At 48.2% G+C, this 27,329-nt stretch overlaps 1 protein-coding gene across 1 annotated transcript in view; it reads left to right on the top strand.

The window, feature by feature from the left end:
• The window catches only part of col6a4a (collagen, type VI, alpha 4a), a 60,187-nt gene extending 33,461 nt beyond the window's left edge, over positions 1–26,726 (top strand). The window contains exons 11-43 of the mRNA XM_084944561.1: positions 375–953; positions 1,064–1,416; positions 2,481–2,559; positions 2,638–2,783; positions 3,535–3,627; positions 4,090–4,143; positions 4,503–4,574; positions 4,658–4,684; positions 4,770–4,814; positions 7,031–7,084; positions 8,674–8,736; positions 9,392–9,457; positions 9,585–9,638; positions 10,559–10,594; positions 10,868–10,930; positions 11,010–11,072; positions 13,184–13,246; positions 13,626–13,688; positions 13,766–13,816; positions 13,924–13,959; positions 15,494–15,556; positions 15,640–15,702; positions 16,260–16,295; positions 16,379–16,415; positions 16,495–16,506; positions 18,403–18,896; positions 22,195–22,282; positions 22,766–23,407; positions 23,595–23,682; positions 23,869–24,026; positions 24,864–25,034; positions 25,390–25,437; positions 25,667–26,726. Of these exons, the coding sequence (XP_084800687.1) occupies positions 375–953; positions 1,064–1,416; positions 2,481–2,559; positions 2,638–2,783; positions 3,535–3,627; positions 4,090–4,143; positions 4,503–4,574; positions 4,658–4,684; positions 4,770–4,814; positions 7,031–7,084; positions 8,674–8,736; positions 9,392–9,457; positions 9,585–9,638; positions 10,559–10,594; positions 10,868–10,930; positions 11,010–11,072; positions 13,184–13,246; positions 13,626–13,688; positions 13,766–13,816; positions 13,924–13,959; positions 15,494–15,556; positions 15,640–15,702; positions 16,260–16,295; positions 16,379–16,415; positions 16,495–16,506; positions 18,403–18,896; positions 22,195–22,282; positions 22,766–23,407; positions 23,595–23,682; positions 23,869–24,026; positions 24,864–25,034; positions 25,390–25,437; positions 25,667–25,842 (4,136 nt within the window). The 3' untranslated portion in view covers positions 25,843–26,726. The remainder of the gene's footprint in view (positions 1–374; positions 954–1,063; positions 1,417–2,480; positions 2,560–2,637; positions 2,784–3,534; positions 3,628–4,089; positions 4,144–4,502; positions 4,575–4,657; positions 4,685–4,769; positions 4,815–7,030; positions 7,085–8,673; positions 8,737–9,391; positions 9,458–9,584; positions 9,639–10,558; positions 10,595–10,867; positions 10,931–11,009; positions 11,073–13,183; positions 13,247–13,625; positions 13,689–13,765; positions 13,817–13,923; positions 13,960–15,493; positions 15,557–15,639; positions 15,703–16,259; positions 16,296–16,378; positions 16,416–16,494; positions 16,507–18,402; positions 18,897–22,194; positions 22,283–22,765; positions 23,408–23,594; positions 23,683–23,868; positions 24,027–24,863; positions 25,035–25,389; positions 25,438–25,666) is intronic.
• Positions 26,727–27,329: the final 603 nt, after the last annotated feature.

Raw genomic sequence — 27,329 nt, 5'->3', positions numbered from 1 at the left:
GCAGAAAACACAAGGAGTCTAATAACCAGATGAACTTTGCTAATCTAACGAACTTAAACATAAACAACATCCACGTGTTTATTTCTGCTGTCACGTTTTAACGTGGGTGTCTAAAGGGACTGACTCACTGCTGGAGCCTCTGCTGGATGTTAGAGGAACTGCAGTTTTTGGCACGAGTCTAAATTTTTAACCCCAGGGCTAACAACTGCAAACAACTAACCAACAGCATCATACGTGTAGAGCACCGAATGTGTTTAAAATGTGAGTTGCGTGCCATCGTCACAAAAATAATCTATATTTGTCAACAAAAGAACATGAAGAGCCTCCACACAGTGTGTGGTCCACGTCTCTAATATCTGCGTTTTCATTTACAGTTTGTGAAAAACAAAGTGCTGACCTGGTCTTCCTAGTTGATCAGTCGGGTAGCATTAACCAAGCTGACTACGCCATCATGAAGAACTTCACCATAGATCTCATCAACAGCTTCAAAGTCAGTGAAGATTTAGTTCGTGCTGGGTTTGCCCAGTTCAGCGACATTTTTCAACACGAGTTTTACCTCAACCAGTTCTACACTGAGAAGGAAATGTCGGATCACATCTTGAAAATGAGTCAGCGTGGGGGAGGAACCAACATCGGCCTGGCACTGACTTCCATTAAGGAGTATTTTGAGGCATTGCGGGGCAGTCGTAAATCTGAAGGCATCTCCCAGAATTTGGTGTTGATCACAGATGGAGAATCGCAAGATGATGTTGAAGACCCTGCCATCGAACTAAGGGCTCTAGGAATCGAGGTGTTTGCCATCGGCATTGGAGATGTCCACATTCTGGAGCTGCTGCAGATCACCGGCACACCGGAGAGGCTCTTCACTGTGCAGAACTTTGGCAGCTTGGAAAATATCAAGCAAAAGGTGGTCGACACCATCTGCAAATCCAAACTTATCCCAGATCAACCATGTGAGTTTGAAAAGTCGATGTTCTAGTGATCTTTTGTCTTTGTCTCCCTCTCTTACCTGCCATATCCACCTGTCTTTGCCAAAAAATATATACAAATGTCTCTGTTACAGCCTGCAGCATCGACATCGCCATGGGATTCGATATTTCTAGAAGAAGAAATCCAAATGAGGTGCTGGTCAGCGGCCACAACAACCTCAGGACCTCCCTGCCAGAGATCGCTAATTACGTTTCCTCAGTACAAGGCCTGTGCTGCCTCGGCCCCGAGCCCATCACACCCAACGTAGCCTATCGAATCGTGAGCCGCGATGGAAACACAGTGGAAGACTTTAGCTTTGTGGAGTACAGTGACGACGTGGTGACCAAAGTCATGGACTTTAATTTAGCAGAGCCTACGTACTTCAACACAGCTCTGCTCAGATCCTTTGGGGAGAAGTTCAAGCTGCAGTCCAAAGCTGGTGTGAAGGTGAGACTGAGTATTTTCATGTATAAAAACGTACTTTAATTGTACTGCGCCCATCCTTCTAAAGGTGACTATTATGAATCTGAGCTGGAACAAGGCTGAAGATAGTACCGTGGAAGTTTAGGCACAGGGTCCTGTTCACTAACTTCCTAACAGTCTGTACACCGACGGTTCGCGTTGAGGGGGCGTGTGTTTACACGTGAGGATCGCCTCACTATAGACGAGCGCTCTGAGCAGTATCAGTGGATGAAAGCTTTGTAAACTTCTGCATTGCCCTGGTTTTCTTTCTTCAGAGGCGGCTGCACGACTGGCTGCTAATTTCATAAACAGGAACTGATGCTGATGGATCCTGTAGACACGTCCATTTATCTTATGTAGTTTAAATACACACACACGCACACGCACACGCACACACACACACACACGCACGCACACACACACACACACACACACACGCACACACCAAAAAAGCTGTTAAAGGGATAGAGTCTTCCGGGACCAGACTACTGCTTGGTCAACCGCGTAATTCCGGTTACTGCTTCACTCATCTCTGAAGCTTCCCAACAAACTGCGCTGTAAGACTTCCAAACACGCTGCACTTGCAGGCGTTCTTCAGCCAGACGGCTGTTTCAGTTTGGAAGGACTTTTCCAGGATACTGGAATTCCTTCTGTGTGGGAACGATGATGATTCACAGTAAAGGAGCGTGGAGCAGCTGATAAATGACCAAGTGTGGATTAAACAAACCATGTGATTTATTAGTGAGTGGAAGCCGAGCAGTACAGCTGGAAGAAGATCACGCAGTGTTTGTTAATCCCACAGTCTGATCCCGTCCTGAAGGTGTCGCCTGTTTTTAGTCTTTTGTGTATTTCCTGGTTGGTTTTTACAGTCTTTACCTCACATAAAGCAACATTTGTTGTGATCTTTAGTTCTACTTTTCAGAATTTATGTTAAATGCCTTTTAAAATCAGTCTTAACAATGATTAATACTAAAACCACCATTTCCTCCTCCATGTTGATGATGGCATAGAAGGAAACTCTGTGACGTGTGGCTAACCTGTTCCATCAGGTGCTGGTGATCTTCTCAGATGGATTTGATGAAGATGTGGTGATGCTGGAGAACGAATCGGAGCTGCTGAGACAGTCTGGTAAAAACAGCTTCACCTGTTCACTGTTGAATATAAATGTACAGAGACATTTCACATCAGCGGCGTCTTCTCTCGCAGGCGTCAACGCTCTGCTGGTTGTGGCTCTCGAGGGAGCGCGTTACCCCGCCCAGCTGCAGATGGTGGAGTTCGGTCGAGGTTTCGGCTACAAACTTCCTCTGAGCATCGGCATGCCGAGCATCGGCAGCACCATCCTCAAACAGATTGTAAGTGATTCATGTCGCTGCAGGTAAATCAACCTCACACTTTGACGGGGAAGTGGCGGATTTACAGTCTTCAGGTCAAAGCTGGTTTATTTTTGCATGTAGCTAGCTGCTTCTGATGGATGCTACAGACAGAACAACTGTTCATAGCAACAACAACAACAACAAACTGTCATCTTTAATGTCTGAACATTGAATTACATTAAGGTTCAGAGAAACAGCTAACAGATCATCTGCAGAGGAACGGCTTATTTGAAGAGTTTCAGTCAGGTTTCATCACAGCACAGAAACAGCTTTAGTGAAGGTTACAAATGATCTTCTTATGGCCTCTGACAGTGGACTCATCTCTGTGCTTGTCCTGCTAGACCTCAGTGCAGCGTTCGATACTGTCGACCATAATATCCTATTAGAGCGATTAGAACATGCTGTAGGTGTTACAGGTACTGTGCTGCAGTGGTTTGTATCATATCTATCTAATAGACTCCAGTTTGTGCATGTAAATGGAGAGTCCTCTTCACACACTGAGGTTAATTATGGAGTTCCACAGGGTTCAGTGCTAGGACCAATTCTGTTTACATTATACATGCTTCCCTTAGGCAGCATCATTAGAAGACACAGCATACATTTACACTGCTATGCAGATGAGCTCCATCTTTACTCTGTGTGTGTTATCTGGCTTCATGGACAGATAAACTCAGATTTCCTGTTTCTTTAACTTAATCTTTAAAGAGTGTGTGTCTCTTTCTCTCTGCAGGACGCCGTGTCAAACAGGGAGTGCTGCGACGTCATGTGCAAATGTTCAGGACATGAAGGCATCCGTGGCTCTCGGGGCCCCCCAGGGTCAAAGGTGAACTGAAATATTCATGCCTTTTAAGTCCAAACAGAATAACAGAGACTGTGCCAGAAGCATTAAAGAGGCCGGACTGCTCTGAGACCAAACAGACGCTTTCAGTGATTTCATAGAGTTAGAAAGTGGCCGGGTTTATATTTCAAAGTGAAGCAGGAGCAGACTTGATTCCAGTGTTAAAGATATACTGTTACACAGGGAGGGGGGGGGGGGGCGCAGAGGAATGTCGGATTAGTATATAGAAGAGAAAATATTTGAAAGAGGAAAAAGAAGAAGGAAAAACAGGAAAGGGGGAGAACTGGATGCTTCCTGGGGGTTTTCTTCAAACCTTACTCAGACTTAGTGAAGCAGCAGGCGAAGATTAGGAAGCACGGAGGCATGAAGCTGTCTGTCTGTCTGGCCTTTGAAGGTTTCTCTTCTCCTTTTTTCACACTGAACCGTCACCTGTATTTTTAAAAACAGGGCACGGTTGGGCAGAAGGGTCACCCCGGCTTCCCCGGAGAGGAGGGCCTCGCTGTAAGTGCTTCTTCATTTCCTTCATACACATCATCTGCACACATGCCTCATCATCTTCAAACCAACAGCGTCTCTGGTTACTCTCAGAAGATATGCTGCTGGACTTAAAGCCACAGAAAATATATTTGTTGTTTCAGCGTCTCCATTATGAGTCTTTCTCTGCAGTTTTACGTCACTTTGAAGTGTTGTTGAGGACAAAAAAGACGTTTAAATAAAGAGATAAACATCTGTGAAAGTCGTCTCTGTGAGTCAAAACGGACCAATAGCGTCACTCTGTCTGCCAGCTGCTCAAACGTGAATCATAAACCATCGTCTGCGTCTTTTGCTGCGTCGCTGCTCACTCTGTCTGTGTGTTGCAGGGCGGGAGAGGTTTACCTGGACCGAGCGGACCTCAGGGAGTCCAGGGATGCTCGGGAATCAGAGGACAGAAGGTAGAGCAGTGCCGCTGAAATGTCCTGGAGCAGATCTGCCAGAAGCCGATGTTGATGATGTGTGTGCGCTTGTGTGTTTGCAGGGCTTCAGAGGGCTGCGAGGAGAAAGGGTGAGTTACTCAGGAATGTAGGAGGAAGCACAAACACTCACGTCCTGATAAAGTCTCACAGAAGACTTTTCTTCCACCGCCGCAGGGCGAAGACGGAGAGGACGGGCTGAGCGGAGTGGACGGAGAACAGGTACCGACGTACAGATAACACAGCTTCATCCTGATCGCCTTCATCGTCAGGTATCTCTGTGATCTGTAGCGTGAGATATCGTGATGCATAAACAGGAAGGATGATGTCAGCCAGCCTGACAGATAACGGGGAACCTGAGTCACACCAACGACTGAATCACCACATTTCTGCTTCCTTTGTTTATTTTCCCAATAAACTAGTAACTAAACATTACTGAATAATTATTTTAACATCAATGAAATATTTAATAAACATTTGATAAATTATTATGTTGTGTCATAGCTGCTGGTGGCTCAGCGTCCTATGTTAACCCAAAGTAAAAGATTCATATGAGCAAAATCACACCATCGTTTATGTGTTATCAACACCGTTACGTCTCCTTTAGTCTTTCATCCACTCAGCAAGATAAGCGCCAGACCCCCGGCTTTTAATTTGAAAGTTTCTGCTAACCATCACGCTGGTCGTCGATGCCAACGGCTGCCTCTGCAGAGACTCTGGTGTCCAGCTCAAATTCAAATTTTATTTGTCACATACACAGTCATACACAGTCCGATATGCAGTGAAATGCTTAGCTGTTGGGCTGCAGCTGGTGTTGGTGGTCCAGGTTCGCCAGCCAGAACCGGCAGCACTGGGAGATCTGGTTCCTGAGCTCAGGACTACCAGCTGCAGTCCATCCACAGAGACAGCTGATGACTGCTCTCATATGTCAGCACTGAGTCAGTGTAGTTTCACTCTCCGCTCGGCTGCCATCACAAACATCATTTATCTGAGGCAGATCCCTCTTTTTCCAAAGTCTTCCTTTGTTCCCCGGCAGCTGCAAACATCCTGATAACGCTGCAGCGCAGATGAAGTCGGCGAGCTCTCACACAGACGTCAAAGCTCTCTGAAACGGCCCTCGGCCATTTAAAGCTCAGAGGCAGTGAACACGGAGAGTACAACACCCAGCATGTCGGCTGCTTTTCCTGCCTCGACGGTCAACTTTCATTTTCATCATGCATCAAATGTTGATCATATTACCGTAAACAGCCCGAAGAGTCAGTGACAAGCAGAGATGGGCAGTAACGCGTTACTTGTAACGGGTTACTGTAATCTGATTACTTTTTTCAAGTAACAAGTAAAGTAAGGGATTACTGTTGCAAAAACGGTAATTAGATTACCGTTACTTTCCCGTAGGAACGCTGCGTTACTGCGTTACTAAAACCGTGATTTTCTTGCGAGAATGTCTCATGACAGTGACGTAAGCGAGTGCGACGTTCGTGGCAACAGCTGTGTGCAGATCAACAATGGATCATATATCGAGTGCGGGAGAGAGTATGAGCGTGCAGCGTTTAAAGCGTGGAAGTACTGACCTTACTTTGAGTTTGATTCCTTAAAAAGTGACAAAAACATTAGTGTCCGTTGTGCGTGGGAAGAAAACTTCTTTTTACAGCGAAAACACCCCCTAAACTTTCGAGCAAGCACCGAGTAGCTACGACGTAATGGGAAACTCACAGAGAAACTCGCGGATTCTTCCACTGACCGCTGCGCCACACCTGCACCAGGGTAAACCTCCGCCTATGCCACTCCTGCTTTACAGGTGAAAATAGAGCAACAGGACTGCTAGTCTGTGACTTTATTTATTTTCTGCTGTGTTTCACTTGCATCTATTTGAAAGACTGAGTGTAAACACACAAAATATTTTATTTTATGTGCAGAAAATAGGTTTAAATGTTAAACTAATTTCTTCCAGTCAGTGAATGTTGCATATAATTAAATTTTTGCTTGATGCATAAAGTTAAAAGATTAAAACTAATAAACAAGTTTTAAAAAGAGACTTTTCCATTTGATTACATTTTGTATGATGGATTATGCAGAAAAAGTAGAACTGGGCTGAAAGATCTATCACTTTATCACCTATTCAGGTTGTAAATCGTGTTTTTAAAAAGTAACTAAGTAACTAAGTAATTAATTACTTTTGAAAATAAGTAATTAGTAAAGTAACGGGATTACTTTTTTGGGGAAGTAATCAGTAATTAGTTACTGATTACTTTTTTCAAGTAACTTGACCAACACTGGTGACAATGATCCAAAGGTTCAGCTCAGATTTGACTCACTGATGGAGAGACGCCGACGAGTTTCTGTCCTCATCGTGGAGGAAACGAGCGGGCGTCTCAGGAAGGGAGCTGATTGGGGGGGTTTCCATGCTTAATGGCATTCCTGTGTTTCTGTGTCGGCAGGGAGTGACGGGACGGGATGGAGCCCGAGGAGAGAGAGGACACCCCGGCAACCCGGTAAAAGAAAACAAAAACTATATAATGTTATTTTAATATCAGTACTTTATGCTACAATTTTCAAATGAATCCTGAATTTCACTGAGTCAGAGAAGGGAACCCAGAATGAGGCAGCGGTTTGGTTTGGACCGTTGGAGGTTGTTTGGACAAACACATTTAAAAGTGACTCACAGGGATAAAGGTGGGAGAAAAAGTGTGAACTAAAAGGTATTTTACATGATTGGATGACAGTAGAGGTTTGATGTCTGACATGTGACAAATTTCAAATACTGCACACTTCAAATGTTTGTTCACGTAACGACCGACCTCCTTAAAGAAACCGTCAGAGCCGAACACGAGAACCTCGGGACTGAGCTGGAGGAAAGGAGAGAGCAGATAGCAGCTAGCCCGCGGCTAACACATGTGATGCAAACAGACCCAGACTGAGCCCTGAGGGATGCCTTAACACGAGGACGTACAGATGTTAGCATCAGTTCTGAAACATCTGTCAGTTTAAGATGAGAGGTTCCTGAGAGCAGCCAGATCAGTTAGTGAGAGTGTGACAATCAAAGGGGTCAAAGGTTGCTGAGCTACAACCGCCTGTATCATGTCATTAGTGAGTTTCAGTAAAGCCGTCTCGGTGTCTTTAGAAATGAGGCTGTAATGATCCGTCTGTGAAGGTTCTCAGTCATCCAGCTCATCGTAGTCTAAGGAGCTTGGAAAGAAAAGCGTCTGGACTTCTTTAAGTTGCTTGAAGACGTTTCACCTCTCATCAGAGAAGCTTCCTCAGTTCTAAGGTCAAATGGTGGAGAGTCCCAGATTTAAACCCGGTGGGAGTATCCCCCCAAAGAGGGACAAAGGACCCCCTGATGATCCTCTAATCACATGAGCCGAGGTGTGAAAGTGGGTGTGGGTCACAATCAGCCAGGGTTTCAGGTGAGCTCATTGTGAAACCTGGCCCCACCTTATCATGTGATTTCCTGAGGTCAGATGGCCCAGGATGGCGTCTGGGAAGGATCTCAAAACTGGATTATAGATGGCAGACAGTTGGTGTCGTAAGCCCCGCCTCTGTTCAAAGATGGTCGCTCACAGTGGACATAGATGCTTCTTTCACTCCTCTTTCAAACCATCTGTCCTCTCTGTCCAAAATGTGAACATTGGCATCCTCGAAAGAGTGTCCTTTATCCTTAAGATGCAGATGGACTGCTGAGGCTTGTCCTGTGGAGGTGGCTCTTCTGTGTTGTGCCATGCGCTTGTGAAGTGGCTGTTTGGTCTCTCCGATGTAGAGGTCTGGGCATTCCTCGCTGCACTGTACAGCAAACACCACATTGTTAAGTCTGTGTTTTGGCGTTTTGTCTTTCGGGTGAACCAGTTTGTGTCTGAGCGTGTTGCTGGGTCTGAAATGCACCGGGATGTTTCTCTGATACACCGGCTACATGGGGGATGACAGAGTCAGGCTTCAGGCTTAGATGGAACATGTTGTGTGGTGTAGGGTCCTAAGGCTGTAATGATCCGAAACAGTGGGATTTTTTTTAAAGTAGAGGAATGATGCTGGTGGTTGCTGACCTCTGACCTTTGCTCATATTGACGGGCTGAACTGTTGTCCTTAGGGTATCCCAGGAATTAGGGGGGAGACGGGGGTGAAAGGACAGCAAGGACTGAGAGGAGATCCGGTGAGTGTCAAACATTTCCTCGTCTTCTCTCGTCTCTCCTCCTCTCTGAACTGTTTTTGGTTTTTTCGTGTTTTCTCTCCTCCTTACATCAACATTTCTTCTTCTTTGATATCCTGTCCCGTCTGGCAGCTTCTGCACTCTGAACTGTGATGTGGATGCACGGCGATGCCGAACACATTTTGCTTTTCCAAGACCAGATACATGTAGGCTCCTCTAGTTCATGGTTATTTATCCATTTCTGTTTGTGTTATTTCAGTTATGACTTGTTATCTGTGCAATAGCACAGACAGGCAGGGGTAGAATAAAAGGATGCACAGAGACAGCAGCCCCCCCAAACCACCAAGAGAGCAGGCCAACGACCACATCAGAACATCCAGCCATGCACCCCGGGACCAAGAAGCACCCTCACCCCAGGGAGGGGCAGAAGTGTCCCACAGGGGGAAGGGCGTGGGTGTGGGGGGGTGCACATTCTTCTTCTTTCCTGTATTTATTGAAGCAACGCTTTGAGCTGTCGGGCCTTTTAATAGCAAACTGTGATGAAACCCAGACAGCCAGGATGTCCGTCACACACGAGCGTATTAATCTGCATGAAGCGCAGCTGGGCCACAGCTGGAAGCTGACTGTTTAATCTGTGGCTTCATCTTTCTTCTGACAGGGACAACCGGGGGCCGACAACACCTCGCCCGGAGCCAAAGGAGACCCAGGAAACCCCGGCCTGCCGGTGAGACACGTCCCAGAGCGGACGCTGTGGTCGTCCTGCAGACGCAGCAGAAATGTGTCTCAGATAAATAAAGTGTCATCGCTGTCTCAAATCCCTGCACTGAAGTGTGATGTGTTCAAATCCACAGGGAGCACCCGGGCAGGACGGCCGGTTCGGAGAGTCCGGAATCGTCGGGAACCCGGTGAGCTTCTTCATTCTCAGCACGAGGAGCAGATCTTGTTATTCCAGGATTATTAAAGCAGCTATGATGAGATATACAATGCTGCGCTGTACTCTCATGTAATACTACTGCTAACCACAGGATGGGGCAGCGAGTCGAGCACGAGACGCTAACTAGCATTAGCTCAGCGTTCACACAGATCTCTGAAGTTAGCCGCCTGCTTCTGGCAGCTGGACGAGCTTCAGGTTAGCTGGAAGTCGTCTCTCGCTCACTAAACCTTCTGAATGAACTTCCTGCCAGCTCGTCATGAACGCTGTTTTTAACCATCTGTTTTTTAACCAACGTTTGCTGAAAATATTCCAAATAAACGGGTGAAATCAGCCCTGCAGGCACCGAGCCAGCCTGGATGGAAGTCTTAGACAGGCTTAACTCTGGGAAAGTCTTCCTCCCTCCATCCTCACATGCCCAGAAACAGCTTGACTGAGTGAAATCGGCAGCTGAGCAGCTCCAGAAAAGCATCCCATAATTCACTGGGGCAGAAATAGGAATGCCTGCATCACAGCCTGTCATGTGATCGTGTATAAATCAGTGATGCTGTAACACAGCGGTCCCCGGGCCACGGTCCGGTACCGGTCCATGAGTCGTGAGACTGGGGTGTGAAATGTCTGGTTTTCAGGGTTTTTATCGGTTTTCAGCGTTATTTTGTTATCGTTTTTATCGTTTACTCGGTTTTCCTGGGTCTTTACACGTGTGTTATGAATAAATCTTCTTTTTTCGGTACCGGTACTAGTTTTATTTTGTTGTATTTATCCGCGACACCTTAAAGGCCGGTCAGTGAAAATATTGTCGGGCATAAACCGGTCCGTGGCGCAAAAAAGGTTGGAGACCGCTGAGTTAGACAGCTGTGAGATTATTGATCAGATATGTGGACTTCTCCTCAGGGACCAGACGGAAGACGGGGACGACTGGGTGACAAGGTAGGACACGAACACGTGTGTGTGTGTGTGTGTGTGTGTGTGTGTGTGTGTGTGTGTGTGTGTGCGTGTGTGTGTGTGTGTGTGTGTGTGCAGGTTCAGGCATCTTTGTGAGGACAGAACATTGGCGTGCCACTGTACCTGTGGGGACCAAATGTCCGTCCTCACGGGTTTGAAGACATTTTTAAGCTCAAAATGTTGTTTTAGTGTCAGGGTTACAGTCGACTCGATGTTCTCACTAAGACATGAAAACGAGTGTGTGTGTGTTGTCTGCAGGGTGCAGCTGGACCACCTGGAGATCTGGGACTAGAAGGCAGCCCAGGTGCTTCTGGTCCACAGGTGAGCCTTCAGGGCAGGAAGAGTCACACTTAATGTCCGCATGCTGCTGCTGCTAACACGCTAACCTTTGTCTCTGCAGGGTCCCGGAGGGGTCAGAGGTCAGCCTGGCCCGAGAGGAATCCCCGGCCTTCCTGGACCTCAGGTCAGCTGATCATTTATTGAAAACGTTGATTCTCATTTTCTTGCTATGGCTCCAGCAGTCTCCTCGAGCTGTGAGGTAAGCACAGAGTCACCGCGGGAGCAGACCCACAGCGAAATGAGGAGCAGCTTTAAATCGATTTGCAGACCGATTGGTGGATGGTTTCATGGTTTCATGGTTAGGGTTCAGGTGTTCATTCCTGAAGCTCGGCTCAACGCTGCTGCTGGAGCTTCAGTCTGAGGAGGCCACCCAGAGCTGCTGCAAACGCCGATGAAACGGTTGATGTTCTTGCATCACATTTGGTAAAGTTGCAGATCAGCCTGGTGGGATCAGCTGGCTCTGGGACTGTTGTTCAATCTGGAAGTTTAGATTTCCCTCACGTCGGCTTTGTGGTAGAAACGTCGCGTTTCAGCAGTTTGCACCTTAAACAGTGGCCCCCGATGTGTGTTCAGCTTCTCCCAAAGATCCTGTCTGTGTAGCTGAAGGCCCAAACGCTGAACCGTGGAGTCTGCTCATCATGACGACTTGAACCCGAATCTGCCCTTTATTGCACAAACACACTTACGAAAGCTGCAGAATCACGAGATGCAACACAGAAACAGTCGATTTCCAAATCCACGGCCTGGTTTGTGAGTCTCTGGAGACGCTGAGGTTTTCGTTTCTTCATCCTCGTTAAGGCTCGTTTCGCTGTGGGCTCATTTTGTGGTCGTCACATTTGACGCCTTCATCGCTGCGTTTCATAAATCCCGAGTGTGACGGTCGCTGCTGCAGCTGCCAACATCTGGACCTCTGCGGTCTGGGCCGATCTTCCCTGAAGCTGCTGTCATGTCATCACTTTAGAACCTGCACATCTTAAAAACGTCCTCTCGTTAAATGCTCGTTTTATTTGGTGTAAGTGGTTTGACCTCAGCGATCTGTGCGCGGCTCTGCGGTTAAACCAGAGAATTTCTTTACATTGAGCTAAACGAGACATGAATTCCACCGCCAACAAGAACGAATGCTCTCGAGTGCTGCTTGCGCCCCAGAGTCGTCACTCTCCGTTGCAGCATGATTGGTTATTAATGAATAACAGGACGGTTCAGTTCGTGCTGCAGCTGCTCTTCGTCTGGCCTGCAGTGCTTCTCATCCAGTGTTGGAGATGTCAGCTGCAGAGGAGAGGAGAGGAGAGAGGTGACACACCATAAGTGACACATAAGTATCCCAAAGATCATGACCCAAAGCTTTACATAGGAACTATTTTCTTCCAGCGTATACATCCGCCAACCAAAAGAGTCCACAGCTTAGAGCCTGCTTACTCATTGATGTATTCATTCACTTCGTTTTTGATGAGCCGTGAGTGGTCAGTAAGAGAGAACGATACAAATGCCAGGAAGATGCACAATAATGTAACAGAACATAACAAATATAACAGAGAGTGAAATACATGTTTTATGTGTGTAACCAGGTCCTGCAAAGACACGCTGCTGCTGAGATTTCGAATGTAATTTTCGGTACTTTGAGCTGTGCGGTCTGTTATTTAACAAAGCCGTCATCTGTAAAGCTGGACGCAGACGTTTGAACAAACGGCCTGTCCCCACAGCGCCACGAGTCTTTAAGCTGTGACCGTCCAGCGTCCCGCTCAGAGGAAACTTTAAACAGAACTGATCCGAGTTTAGTCTGGAGGCAGCTGTCGCTGTGTTTGCTTCAATCACCGCGTCGCTCAGCCATCGAAAACACCGACAGACAGGTCGAGTTCGGCCCAGAGCGACGTCTGCTCGACTCTCCCTCATTCAAACGCAGCGTCTCAGTCTAAGCTTTAACTCTTTTACCAGACGCGCTCAGTCCTGAGCTGCTGTTAGAAAATCCAAAGAGGAAATCTCATAAAAAGTCACTGAGGAGCTGCTGAGCGGAGATTTAGGACCAATGAAGCTCAGATTTATCACTTGGCAGCGCTCAGCGGCGACCATGTTTACTCTTCACCTGTTCGGATAAGCGCCGTTAAAGTTGATGACGAGCGGAGATTTATGTGAGGCTCTGTGACCGACGGGCTGTTTTCTACTGTCCACGGTGCATTCAGGGATAATCAGGTAAAAGGGAACTGTGTGTGGCTCTGACTCTGCTGGTTTTTCCTCCAGGGTGGACCAAGTCCCGCTGGAGACCCGGGGTTACCTGGACGGATCGGTGGTAACGGACAGAAGGTGTGTGACATCATCATCGTTTAACATCTGATAAACAGTCGTCCCCGCTTCACATCAGATAAGGTCACATTTATGAGATTAGCTGACGAATACTCCAAGAGGTCAGATGAAGAGATTACATCCTCCAGTTTCCACCCAGCAGGGCCTGAAGGCAGGAAGTTGGTCATACACGTACGTCCATACAGGGTACATGGGGGGGCGTGGCCACCACAATGTCATCAGCTTTAATTGTGAAGCCTCCAGGTTAGCCTTCTAACCACAGTTATGGGTTAATGCCAGCTGGCCTGGTTATCGTATAGAGCCGGGGGGGGGGGGTTAATCCAGTTGGTGTGAAGGGGGAGGTTATCTTCACCATGACAAACTGTTGTTGCTGTTAAAGGGCCAACCAGGAGATCCCGGTGATGAGGGCGCACCGGGACCAGACGGACCCCGAGGAATGCCGGTAAGGAGCCGAGAGCCTGCTCTGTTCAGACAAACAGTTTGATTGGATGTCAGTGGCGCTGACTGTCTGCGTTTCAGGGTCAGGACGGTCGGGATGGTTACGGACCGGCGGGACCCCGAGGTGCAAAGGTGACCCTTCATAATACACAATCGTGTATTTTATCCTTCTGCTAGATCTCTGCTTCACATTCACAACAACGTTCACAGTTATGAGGATTTCTTGCCGTCTCTTGCAGGGCGATCCCGGTTTCCCTGGTTACCCCGGTCTTCGGGTGAGTTCACAGCAGATCAGATTGAATCCATCCTGGCATTAAACCGCAGTAAACACACAGACAGGAAATGAAGGCGGCCTACTGGGAACAAGTTAGGATCCAAACATCGGAGCGGGCTGCTGAAACGTTTTCAGGCTAACAGAAGTCCAACAAGAGTTTTTAAGTCCACCGAGTTCAGGAGCTCACAGAGCCGTCCATGAAAATGCTGCGAACACAAAATAATCTGCGTGTTTGCTGCGATGCACGTCTAAGCTGAGCAGAAACACCTGCAGGTGTAAACTGATGTGTGATTCTGCTGTTCGCTCTGAGAGTGACGCAGTGAAATCGGCCTGTTTTGCTCTCACATCATTCAAGTATCAGTATCAGTATCATCAAGCTTTATTTGTCGCAAGCAGGTTGCCCTGCAGCGAAAATAGGACCCCCCCCGACCTTACACACATAACACAGACATCACATGGGGTTACAAGTCGGAGATCGGCAGCGTTACAGAAGGAAAACACTGAAATATACACAACAACGGGAGGGTACAAGAGGAAAAAGGAGACCCCCACTCATGCTGTGCTTCCATGGCAGGACAGCACGAGAACAGGAAACAAAAAAACTCCTCTGCACAAAAAAGCATAAGAATGGCCACAGCACCACCTTGTGAAAGACATGACAAGCCACAGGGTTGGGTAGGGGATATCATAACACAATAAACACAGTGTGTACATCTGATCTGGGAGCTGCTGCAATCTTTCGACTGCGCCGCCAGCTGACCCGACGTCCAAACGGATGCAAACAGCAGGTGCTGCTCGCTCGCGCTGCTTCTGGACGTCAGCGGGCGTTCGTGGCACGGACCAATCAGAATGGACCTGTGAGCTCAGCGGGTTCAGAGATTTCACTGCAAACGTATCACAGCTGACTCACAGATGGTAACACAGAAACACTGTTCAGGAGCTCTTCAGTGGATCGAGTCGTTGCACAGGCTGATGTAAGCCAGACCCACCCGTGCAGGATCCAATTAGGACTGTTTATCTGTTAGTAGCCAAGAAACTTTAATGTTTGCGGTCAAATAAACATTTATTTCTGCTGTTGGACATGTTGAGGAGGGAGTCTGTGGGCCGGCCCGCCTGCTGGAGCCTCTGCTGGTGCTGCGTGGTTGCAGCCCAGGGCCCTTTAAACGGTTACTGCTCCTGTAAAACTAATCCAAGCCTGCCTACACTGGTGGCTCATAAACACCTCGCCGTGCTGCCTGCAGCTTTCTTTTCACACATTCATACACAAAAGGTTGACGGCAGAGCATCACTGAGCTCTCACAGCTTTGTGGTAAAGTCGACTGGATCCTTTTCGAGGATTTATGAGACAGGCCGCCTTAATAAATAAGCACATTTTCAGTTTTACTCGCTGGTGTTTCCAGAAGCTTTTGGAGGCCGGAGATAAGAACGCTCTTGTTTATTCTTGGGATGAGTGTGGTCAGGAAGTTGACTTGAGGGCTTGTGTTTGGATTTGTCAGAGATGCGTTACCTCACGAGCCGTGTTTCTTTCTCTGCAGGGCGAGGAGGGGCTGCAGGGACCGAAAGGATATCCAGGGCCCAAAGGGAACCGCGGCCGAGGGGTGAGAGTCCACTGCTCAGATAACTGAATCAAGCTCGGTCTTTGAGTCCGTCACTGACGTTTGTTTGTGATCCGGTCACGTAGGGTAACGCTGGTTTGCCGGGAGAGTCGGGAGTCCCCGGAGAACCGGGATATCCGGGACACAGGGTGAGTGTGGAAAAGCTTTAGAAAGCTGCCGACTTAACACCACGCTGCACAAACTGAGCGCCTGGAGCCAGAAAGATCACTGGATGTGGATTAATTTATAAGAAAACTTTAGTTTTCCTCTAAATCTATTTCATCCTCTCTTACAACGATAAAGGAAAATGTATTTCTTACCCAAACTTAACTCTAACGGTTGGTTTAAACAGGTATTTCTGTCCTTTGCAGAGCTCAGTTTTCTCGCTGTCTTGTTTAAAATTACTGGAAAATCCTTTGTGTGGTTTTTAAAGATCTCTGAGCTTCACGCAGCGTTTGGGGTGAATGTAGCTCAGGTCACCTACTAACCAAACGTTGGTGGTTCAGTCCTCGTCTGCTCCGCTCTGCAGGCCAAATACCCGTGTGCAAGATCCTAACCACAAGTGCTTCCATCGGAGCGCGAATGTTTGATGACAGACTTTACACGAAGGGGTGAATGAGGCAAAACGTGTCGAGATCTTTGTTTGTTTGACCAAATGTGAGGAACATTCTTCTGTCATGTTAGTCAGATATCACACTGTTCACAGGGCCCCCGAGGTTCTCCTGGAGGCAAAGCCATGACTGTAAGTCCACCTTAAACCCACCTCACCCACATTAAGGAAACATTAGTACAGGATGTAATCACAGGTCTTTCCTTTTGACTCAGGACTGTCAGCTGATCACCTACATCAGGGACAACTGTGGTAAGACTTCCTGACATCCTCACATCATCTCAGGAAATGAAACCTGCACGTGTCTAAATGCTGTTTGTTCTCCCTCCAGCTTGCTCTGCTGGTACGTGTCTCCACTCTAACAGTCCGGTATCGTGGTGAGTACAGCTCAGCAGCCATGTCCACAGACTGGATCAAAGATGGACACAGCTGCACTCTCTGAAGCTTCAGCATTTGATTCAGCACAGTGTTGTGATTCTTCTCCTCAGGATTTTTCCTCATTTATTGCTGTCGTTAGTGTCAGGATGGTGAAAAAGGTTTTTTTAACCTCCTAGGACCTGGCGTCCACAGATGTGGACATCGCATTTTGGGATGTCTAGACGAAAATAATTAATTTTTCTCTACAAGGGCCTGATATCCAGTTACGAGGACGTTATACTGCCACTGTTCTATCAAAATTAAAAACCAATGTCCTCACATGTGGCTCTTATTTGTCTCAGAAACAAAAATTAGGTTAAAAAAAAAAAAAATCTGGTAATTCTTTGTTTTTACATTCATCAGGTCCCAATCAGCCCAAATATCAAAGAGAGATTTAAAATGCTTAGGAGGTTAAAATAATTCTGAGAATGACTGAAGGCTACAAACAAAAGAAGTTTCCGACCATCTGGATGAAACATCTAATCTTCTGATGTTTGGTGAGTCTGTGGATCTAAAGCATGTGTGGGTCCGTGCAGATGTGTGGGTCCGTGCAGATGTGTGGGTCCGTGCATGTTTGGGACAGCTGTGAATATTTCCACCCCTGATAAGCTCTGCACCCCACAGGTCTCTGTACTGGAAACACACACTTCTCTCTCTCTCTGCACCACTACAGTGGTCTTTGAGCATCTTTGACTCATTCGCAGATGTATTTTTTTTTAATTATACAAACTTTGCACAAAGAGCGATGCAGGTCCGATCACACGCGGCATGCTTGGTGTCAGGCTGCATCTTGTGTTGGGTTTGTTGCACTACTTAGAAACCTGCTGGGCAGCTGTACTGGTGCCCAGTATCCACCACAGCCACCTCTTAGCTCAGTTTCTGCTCAACCCAAAAATCTTTCTCCTTTCAAATGTAGGGAAGAAAGCAGCAGTTTTACAACAAAGAAACAATCAGCCAAACGCAGATTTCCTGTGTGACCTCGACCTGAAACACTTTCATTAGAAAGTATATTTAAGTATAATTAAGTAATTAAGTATATTTAACCTCCTAAGACTCTTTCATGGCATGCATTTTAATTCTCTTTGCTATTGTGACTTTATGGTGTTTGATAGAAAACTATAAAGTCACAGTTGAGCAATGATGTGCACAGGAGCAAAATGAGAAACAACAATATGGCTCCTTTGAAAGCAAAGCTTAGTATTTTTGTCTAAACAACCCAAAATGTGACGTCCCCATATGTGGACGCCAGGTCCTAGCAGGTTAATGAACTATTTTTTATTTTTATGGCTTCACTGCAGAAACCAGGAGCACCAGGTTGTATCTAAGAATTATACAGATCATATGTGAGAGTCTGTGATTCAAACTTGGGTTTCTGGCACAAAGGTAATAAGCGTCACTGCTTCACAGAGTGAATGGGTTAAATGCAGAGAGGAATTTCCCCATGGGGATCAATAAAGTATACATTATTATTATAAGATGAATTGTTCCTTCAGCAGCACCAACATCCACGTGTTGACTGTTTCCTTGTTTAGTCTCCGATGGTATAAGAGCAGCTTTGCATGAGCAAACAGAGCTGAGGTTCATCAGTGTGGACGTTGACATGAGAGGCGTTCACAGCCTCCCTTTGATAGATGCTGCTGGGACTGCTCACCTTTACGCCAACTCACACTTCTGTGATTAGAACGTTTAGCTCTACAGTTTGTTGTAAAATATCCTTTATGTAAACAGATTCGTATAATCCGATATAAACGTGACACCAACCTGGTCACTGATGAACGGGTGGCTGCTGAAAGTTTAACACAAGCTCCTCTTTGCCCGTCAGATCGGTCAGCGTGCCCGGCCTACCCCACCGAGCTGGTGTTCGGTCTCGACATGTCTGATGACGTGACCCCGGGGGACTTTGGTAGGCAGCGCTCCGCCCTCCTCTCCCTGCTGAATGACATCAGTATCGCAGAGAGTAACTGCCCGCACGGCGCGCGTGTCGCTGTGGTGGGATACAACACCTACACCAAGTACCTGATCCGCTTCCAGGACTACCGGCGCAAGGCGCAGCTGCTAGAGGCCGTGAGGAACATCGCCCAGGAGAGGACGTCCAACAAACGGCAGCTGGGCGCCGCCATGCGCTTCGTGGGTCAGAACATCTTCAAACGAGTCCGAGCAGGAATAATGATGAGGAAGGTGGCCGTCTTCTTTTCTAGCGGGCCTACAGAGGGGGCTAACGACATTGTAACGGCCATGATGGAGTACCGGGCCCTCAACATTGTTCCAGCGGTCATCTCTCTGAGGAACACTCCCGATATTGAACAAGCGATGCAGGTAGGTGTCATTTACCTGCAGCTACCTGCAGATGTTTTTCATCCAGATGTTGACTGCGTCAGCACAGAGTCAGTCTCTTCAGACTGTTTTGCCTTCAGTCTGAAGAGGGTTGCACATTAGCACAGGCCTAAAGGAATCGCAGCAGTTTTCCCAATCCCTGCTGAAGCTGGAAAACTGATTACAAAATCCAGCAGGAAAGTGGAGCGGTGTCAGCAGTAGGCATGAAGAGGGAGCTGAGCCAGAAGACCAAAGTCTCTGGAAAGAACCACATCATGAGGAAGATGAAGATGTGTTTCCTCTTTAGGAGACATCTGACAATAGTGCTTGAAGTGCTGCTCCTTTACTTCAAACAAACTTCTTAATTAAAGCCTCATTTATACTAACTCTGCCACCATTTAGATTTCCAGAAGGCTCTGAACTCTTGGAGGGAAAATCCACTTTCTGTATGAGACACCAGAAATGATGACGTCAGCGTATCGAGTATAAAAACATCTGTTAATGTCACAGCGACTCATGCAGCTACCACGGAAACTTGAAGAGTTTCTGTGGAGCAGGAGGAGTCCCAGGAGTTTTGCCTGGAATCACGTTTGTGGCCTTGACCAATGATGTCTCATGTTGCTGAGACGCTCCTGCTCTGTACAGACATCTACTCACTGTTTTTCTGGCCCACCCATCTGTACACCCAGAAATGCTTACAGGTTACATGACAGGTGAGGTCCCGTTGGGTACGTTCTGCCTCTGCACACATAAAGACCACAAAACAAATGTCCAGACCATGTGAAAAAAACCAGTCCAAAGTATGTCCTTTAACATGGGGTGGGTCATTAACCCACTGAGCCAGGTTAAAAGAGTCAGTTAAAGCAAGGAAGTCTTTAGCAAATGGGTCAACCTTACAGCAAGTGTGTATGTTAAAATCACCAACAATGAGAACACAACCATATTTAAAAAGAACGGAGCCTAGGAGATCAGCAAAGTCCGTGATAAAACATTTGCTATATTTAGGCAGTCGGTAAACCACCACGCAGAGTGTGGTCGTGGATGCAGTCATCCCCAATAACTGGACTTCAAAACTAGAGTAGGTAGGTAGGTGAGGGTAGCTGCCGAACTGCATATGAATTTTTAAAAACCGAGGCTACGCCGCCAGCCCTACCAGACCGGTGCAGGGGAAGAGGAGGTGCCTAAGTTAACCAAAAAGGACCTGTCAGCGAGGTAAACCAGTCGAGGGCGGCGCCTCTAACACCCGCAGTGAGACAAGTCTTAATAATAAGATGTTATGGTCCAGCTCATCAAAAGCCAAAGAGAGGTCCAGTAAAACTAGGACCACAGAGCGTCCAGTATCAGTAATTACAGGAATATCATTAAGAACTCTAACCAATGCCGTTTCAGTGCTATGCAATGGCTTAAAAGCAGATTGAAATTTCCAAGTACGCCTGGAGCTGGGAGAGAACTTGTCTCTCCAGGATCTTGGACAAGAACGAGAGCTTAGAGATCGGTCTGTAGTTTGAAAGGTCATAACAGTCAGAGTTTCTTTTTTTAAGAATCGGGTGGACTACAGCATGCTTAAAGGCCGAAGGAACACAGCCTGAGAGCAAGGAAAAGTTCATAAGAGATAGGATACTAGGTCCGATTACATCAAAACAGTCCTTAGCTATGCGAGATGGAAGAATGTCAAGCACAGTATTGGTGTTATTCATTCGAACAACTAGCCGCTTAAGAGACAAAAGTGACACAGGCTCAAACTGGTGGAAAGTTGAAATGCACTCAGGAATGGGGAGAGGATATAAAACAGGGGGAGGACTATGCCGCCACCCCTACCAGTAAGCTAAAAGCGACACAGTCCGATGGAAGAAGATCGGAAAAAGGGATGAACTCACCAGGACGAATCCAGGTTTCAGTCAGGAATAAAGCATCAATCCCATTAGTGGAGAGGAAGTCATTTAAGAGAAAAGTCTTATTGACCAGCGACCTGACATTAAGCAATGCCATCCACGGGTGGTGCGTCGTAGGACACTTAGGTTGCTTCGGCAAACGCCGCGTTGGAGCGATGTTATCCAAACCCGAGCAGGAAAACATGCCACAGGAAGGGCAGGGTAGGCTTCATGGTCAGCCGAGCAGATCCAACGGTGGGTGAGCAACTTAACATCAGAGCGCTCCTGGAAGGAGGGAAAAAAGATCAAATATCCAGGCTGGCATGTGGGTAGCCTGTGCTCTGGCTTTAAAGTAGACCCTGAGGCGAACGCGACGGCCGCTCCTTCTACCGCGTTTCCTGTAGCGTTTCTTGGTTAGGAAGAGGTAGGTGGAAGAAGCCGGTCGGAGGGTCCAGTTGGGGCGCGGTGGCGTCGCCCAGATTCCAGCAAGGATCAGCCCGAGAGGAATGGGAGAGTCTTAGATTTAAAAGTGTTTGCCTGTCGTATGTAATCAGTGCACAGCCATTAGATGAGCATACAACTAAAAGGATCAAAAATACAATGCCAAGGTCCATAAAAGAGCGTAGAGGGGGTAGAAAGCAGCGAAACAGATACAGCCGAGGACGGCAAGCCATGTACACCGGCGCCATCTTGACTGTAGTTTGCACCTGTATGAATCAGTACAATTAGTTCCTAGTTAGAAGCTGTCTGACAAAGTAAAGCAGGCTAAAAGATCACATCACACCAAGACCTACAGAAGCAGCTGAAAACAAAGTCAGCCTGTAAGGTCACAGAGACATTTCTAAGGCTGTGAGACTCCACAGCGAGAGCCACAATCCACACATGGAGAAAACCTGGAACATGCTGAACCTTCTCAGGAGCAACTGGACAACCGAAAGACTCCAAGAGTGCATCAACGATTCAACCAGGAGGTCACAGAAGAACCCAGAACAACATGGCCTCCGTGGGAGCGATCCCAGGAGAAGACATTAGGAAGGGGATAAAGAGTTTTCCACGACGCTGTACTTCATATGTTGAGCAGAAGTGATGGACCGGGACCGGTGCTGACTTTGCAACTTTCCTTTCTCCAGGAGAAAGTAAAGCATGAGCCAATGATGGTGCACCTCCAGGACCACTCTGCTCTCCTTCCATTAAGATCAAACTAACACATTTCCATGTGAGCTGAATTCAGCTCTTTCACACGTGGAAACATCAGGACAACATCCGGCTCTGCAGAACAAACAGCCGATGCTTCACTGCGAGCGTCTCTCTGCAAACAAAGGAAGCTCAAATTCAATCACTTAAAATCGTCTGTGTCTGAACAACGATGTCTAATGAGTAGATTTCATTGTAACCTTGTACTCAGCGCTTTGTTTAATGTTTCCCATCAGGTTGACGACTCGAGAAACTTTGTGTTCACGGTGCTGGGAGAACGGGCCACTGGGCTCAGGAAGGTCAGGAACTGCGCCATCTGCTACGGTGAGCATCGTTTTCTGCTCTGATCTTTCTTCTGACTTTTCGTGGTTGACAGCGTAGAGACGAGCAGAACGCTGTCAAACTAATACTGACTCCTTGTTCATGAAAAATGAGACCACTGCAGTCTTTTTGCCAAAGAACATGTTTTCAGGACTCGGGGTTGAAAGTCCACAGTGATAATAAATGCATAATGAATGACCTGATGGATCTGTGTGCACAGTGCCAGTGTGTGCTGTGTTTCCTGTTGACCTTTGAACCCATGGGTAACAGCACGCTGGCTGATATCAGAGCAGACTGTTAGACCTTCCATGAGGTTCAATAATTAGAATATGCTGGCGTCTTTTCTAAATGCTTCTGAGCCACAGCATCCTGGTTCCTGTCGAGTAGTCCAAGATCTGATGTGCACAAACACGACGGGTCACTTGTAGCTTTTGTAGCTTCCTGTCATCAGCATCACGCTTTCTGATGTCACCTCTGTCTCTGCAGACCCCTGCAGGCGTGCAGAGGAGTGCGCCTTCATCCAGGAACCAGTGCCGCCTCAGCAGGCGGATGTGGACCTGGTCATGGTGCTGGACAGCTCCAGGGAGATCCAGGCCGATGAATACGCCGGTGCCCGGCAGCTGCTGAGCTCTGTGGTGGAGCAGCTGGCCGTGAGTCCACAGCCCCGCCGAGCCGGCCGCCAGGCCCGAGTAGCTCTGGTCCAACAGAGCACCAAGGTGGAGTTCGGCCTGCAGACCTACCAGAACGCTGGAGACATGAAGACGTACATGATCCAGAACATGCAGCAGCAGGGCGGCTCTTTGGCGCTGGGACAGATGCTGGACTACACCCTGACGGAGGTTCTGCTGAAGGCCGGCCAGTCGCGCAGCAAGAGGGCCGTCCTGACTGTGGTGGGCACCAAGACGGCCTACAGGGACCAGGCCAAGCTGCGCTACATCTCCCAGAAGGCCAAGTGTGAGGGGGTGGCGCTGTTTGTGGTGGCGGTGGGTGATCGTTACAACCGGACGGAGGTGGAGGAGCTGGCCAGCGTGCCGATACAGCAGCACCTGATCAGACTCGACAGGCTGAAGGCCGACGAGCAGGGCTACGCCCAGCACTTCATCAGGGTCTTCCTCTCCGCCCTCAACAGTAAGATGTTTCCCATCTGCAGCAGTCAGATCAGATTACTGGTGTTCTGGAACACCTGAAGGAAGGGGTTATTATTATTTATCATTTCAGACTTTCCTTTAAACATTCACGTTAACCATCAGTTCCTTTCCCGTTTCACCGCAGAGTATATCTCACCATCACTGTTTTTGTCCCGTGATTGTTTCAGAGGGATTCACCTCGTATCCTCCTCCCTCTCTGAGGCGAGCATGTGACCAGCTGGGCGGCCAGGAGGGAGGACAGATATTCATAACGGGGTAAATCGCACACTCGCATCGCCATCACATGGGCCTCAGCTAAAACGAAAGTTTGCAGCTCCTGAAATTTCTAATTCTTGGTTGATGTTTGACTTTGGGAGAATCAAGAAGAGTTGTTGTGCATTAGGAAGCTGAAAGGCTCTCACATGGTCATAGTGTGTCCACACATGTGGTCGCTGTGTTCAGTCAGGGCGTGGCACAGGTGGAGGACGTGTTTGGAGAGGAGGTGGAGGAGGACTTCCAGGAGCAGACCGGAGGACAGATTCAGACCGGGCAGCTGGACGTCATCGACGCTCTGATCAGAGGAAACGGCCAGAAAGTCATCTCTGACACGCACGTCAAAGGTAGCCGCACACACGGCGCAGACACACTGCTGCAGGTGAAGGACCGCTCTGACAACGCCTTACATAATGGCAGGGGTACACGACCTCTGACCTCTGAGGTTCAGCAGGAAAAGATTCTTTATTTGTCACATGCACGGTAATACGAGTACAACACAGTGTAGTGACACACTCCACTGTGCAAAAACAGAACATTACACACAGTAAATGAATTCTATACAATAGAGGACGTCGTGTGCAGGGTTCAGACAAACTTCAGCAAATCTGCCTCTTTTCATTAAAGTGTGTACAGATGTTCTCTCCTTCAGCAGCTGCACAGATGTGGTGGGCATGTCGCGTGTCATGTATGCTTTAACCTCGTGTCTTTGTTCGACTGCATGAGCAGCGGGTCTCAGCCACAGACTGTACATAAAAGACGGACGTAGCCTGCATTCTCTCAGAGGCAGTAAAAGCAACTCAAGGAGGCGGACCATCATCACGTACAGGAGCTCGGGGTAGGAGGGTGTGCTCGTTTGTCAGCCATGATGGATGACAGAGCTGATGATGGAATAGAGGTTGCTAACAACAAAACTGGCTCAGGTGGATAAACTTCTGGTTTCAGAATCTGAATCCCAGAGTTGCAGCCGACTGCTCTGTCGCTGTATCTTTATGTTTGAAGGTGTTTCTTAAACGTTGGGGAAAAATTGGCATCCCTCCCTCAAAAAAGAGACACTGACTTTCTCCCAAAGCTTCCTCCTCCTGAGTCGCCCCCTGCTGGTCATCAGAAGGAATGCAGGCGTTCAGTCAGTCTGTGCTGGAGCCGCTGCCTGTTTGTAGTAAATGTGTGTGTTCTGCTTTCAGCCCGGTGTCAGCTGCCCGCTGATATCGGCAACCAGTGTAAGAAATACGCCACAGCCTGGTTCTTTGACACAAACGTCGGTGCATGCTCTCGGTTCTGGTATGGCGGCTGCGGCGGCAACGCCAACCGCTTTAGAACGGAATATGAATGTTTCCAGACATGTGGGAACCAGCGTAAGTCCAGACTGCACACAAACTGACCGCTCCACGTCTGTGGACCCACTAACCTCTGCTATAAGTGGACCGCTAACAGGATGCTCTGCGCGTTGCTTCCTACTAAAGTCCTCTGTGGTCGCACTGATAACACGCCCTCTGTTACTGCTGTCCACGCTCAGACTCTGTCTGCACACGGACATGCATACACATGTATGTACGTGGTGGACAAAGGTCACAGTAAAAGCGACGCTCTTCTTCTCACATGCCAGTACTTCCTGCTCAGTGACAGAACACGCCGACCTGTGAGAAGCCCTCATCACTGCTCGACTGCACAGTTATCGCCTCTCTGACTTTACTCTGTCGTCTCTCGCAGATCCCAATGTGGTGGAGAAGACTCTGCCTGCCAGCTTCGTCTCTAAAGGTAAGACCCGCCTGTACGATGGACAGCGGTGACAGCACACAGCTGAACAGTGTGAGCTCACACACGATGTTTGTGCCAATAAATACAAGTTTAAAAAGGCAGCGAGAGAGAAGGAAAGAGGAGGAGCTATTTCCCGGTTGTTCTAACAAGGACGAGCGTGCATGTTGAGATGTTCCGGGTCACGTCTCGCTCTGTAGTGCTCTAATATCCATCTCCTGTTGTCCTCCAGATTCCTGTATCCTCCCTCAGGACCGGGGCAGCTGCGACAACTACACGATGATGTGGTTCTTTGACACCGCACAGAAGGAGTGCGGTCGCTTCTGGTACGGCGGCTGCGGCGGCAACAAGAACCGCTTCCTGACGCAGGAGGAGTGTCAGAGCCTGTGTGGGACGAAGATCAGATGAGGAGGACGAGAGCGTCACGGCTGAACACGCATAAGGAAACCTGCCGAGGCCACTCAATGAATTAGTCACAGCATTTACCCGCCCGCCCTCCCACGCCGCCATCAGGGAAACGGCTCGAACGCTTTCAGTCATCTGTCGCCTGCTTTTTGTTCGTTTACACGCATGTTTGATTTAAAGAGGCCCAGAAAGGTCACAGGAACGATCGCCTAAGTCTCAGTCCCAGCAGGTGTGACCTGTAACAGCTGACACGGTCGCTGCTCATCGCACTGGTTTGTCCTCGTTCACATTAGGAAACATAAAAAAGTGAGACATACAAATTCGGGACTTGCAGTTTGTACAGTTAGCCTCAGTCAAAGAGGCCACGCCCCCTGTAACGCAAACTTTAAAACAGGCTGGAAAGGTTTAACGTGCGATTCTATGGCGACTCACTCACTGCTGCCTCTGCTGGGCACAGGAGAGACTGCAGGTTGGTGCTCAGTTCTCAGTGATGCACGGTGCTGTATCATAATCCAGCTCACAGGAAACGTGAACGTTACTGTGACCTTTCAGGGCCTCCGTAGTTTTCCCTCCAGAGCACATCCCGTTTCCCTCGCTGCTCGACTGGCCGACTCCCCTCACAGACCCCGCCCACGCTCCTTTCTCTCCAGTCAGGTGCTACTTTTTATAAATCAGGTGGAGGCTGATGTGAGAACAAGGTTAAGACTTGAGAGAAGTTAACGTGTTGATGTGTACTTTTCCATGAACCTGATGCAGCATTAAAAACACAGGTAGAAGTGAAGCGTGTACAGTATCGCTCCCACAGACAGGACCGTGTGGACTTCATGTAACTCAGCAGCTTTCACACGTCAACGATGGTTTAAGAAAATAAAATGATCTCAAGTGTCCGTCTGACTTCCTCTTTGTGACCAATCAGGAAACAGCCACGGTCTCTGATCACGTGGTCTGTGTGTCCGTGTGTGTGCGTCTGTGTGTGTGTCTGTGTGTGTGTCCGTGTGTGTCCGTGTGTGTGTGTCTGTGTGTCCGTGTGCGTCTGCCCGTGTGTCTGTGTGTGTGTGTCTGTCCGTGTGTGTGTCCGTGTGTGTGTGTGTGTCCGTGTGTGTGCGTCTGTGTGCGTCTGCGTGTGTGTGTGTCCGTGTGTGTGTCCGTGTGCGTCTGCGTGTGTCCGTGTGTGTGCGTCTGTGTGCGTCTGCGTGTGTGTGTGTCTGTCCGTGTGCGTCTGCGTGTGTGTGTGTGTCCGTGTGTGTGCGTCTGTGTGCGTCTGCGTGTGTCTGTCCGTGTGTGTGCGTCTGTGTGTGTGTCTGCCCGTGTGTGTGTGTGACCATGTGTGTGCGTCTGTGTGCGTGTCTGTGTGCGTCTCTGTTTGTGTGTGTGTCTGTGTGTGTGTGTCTGTGTGCGTCTGTGTCCGTGTGTGTGTGTCTGTGTGCGTCTCTGTTTGTGTGTGTGTGTGTCTGTGTGCGTCTCTGTTTGTGTGTGTGTCCGTCTGTGCG

This window comes from Perissodus microlepis, chromosome 11 (assembly GCF_051167445.1).
Source record: "Perissodus microlepis isolate ML-2025 ecotype Zambia chromosome 11, ASM5116744v1, whole genome shotgun sequence".
Taxonomy (NCBI): Eukaryota; Metazoa; Chordata; class Actinopteri; order Cichliformes; family Cichlidae; genus Perissodus; species Perissodus microlepis.
Note: the sequence above shows the minus strand (reverse complement) of the source record. Positions and strands in the feature narration are given on the sequence as shown.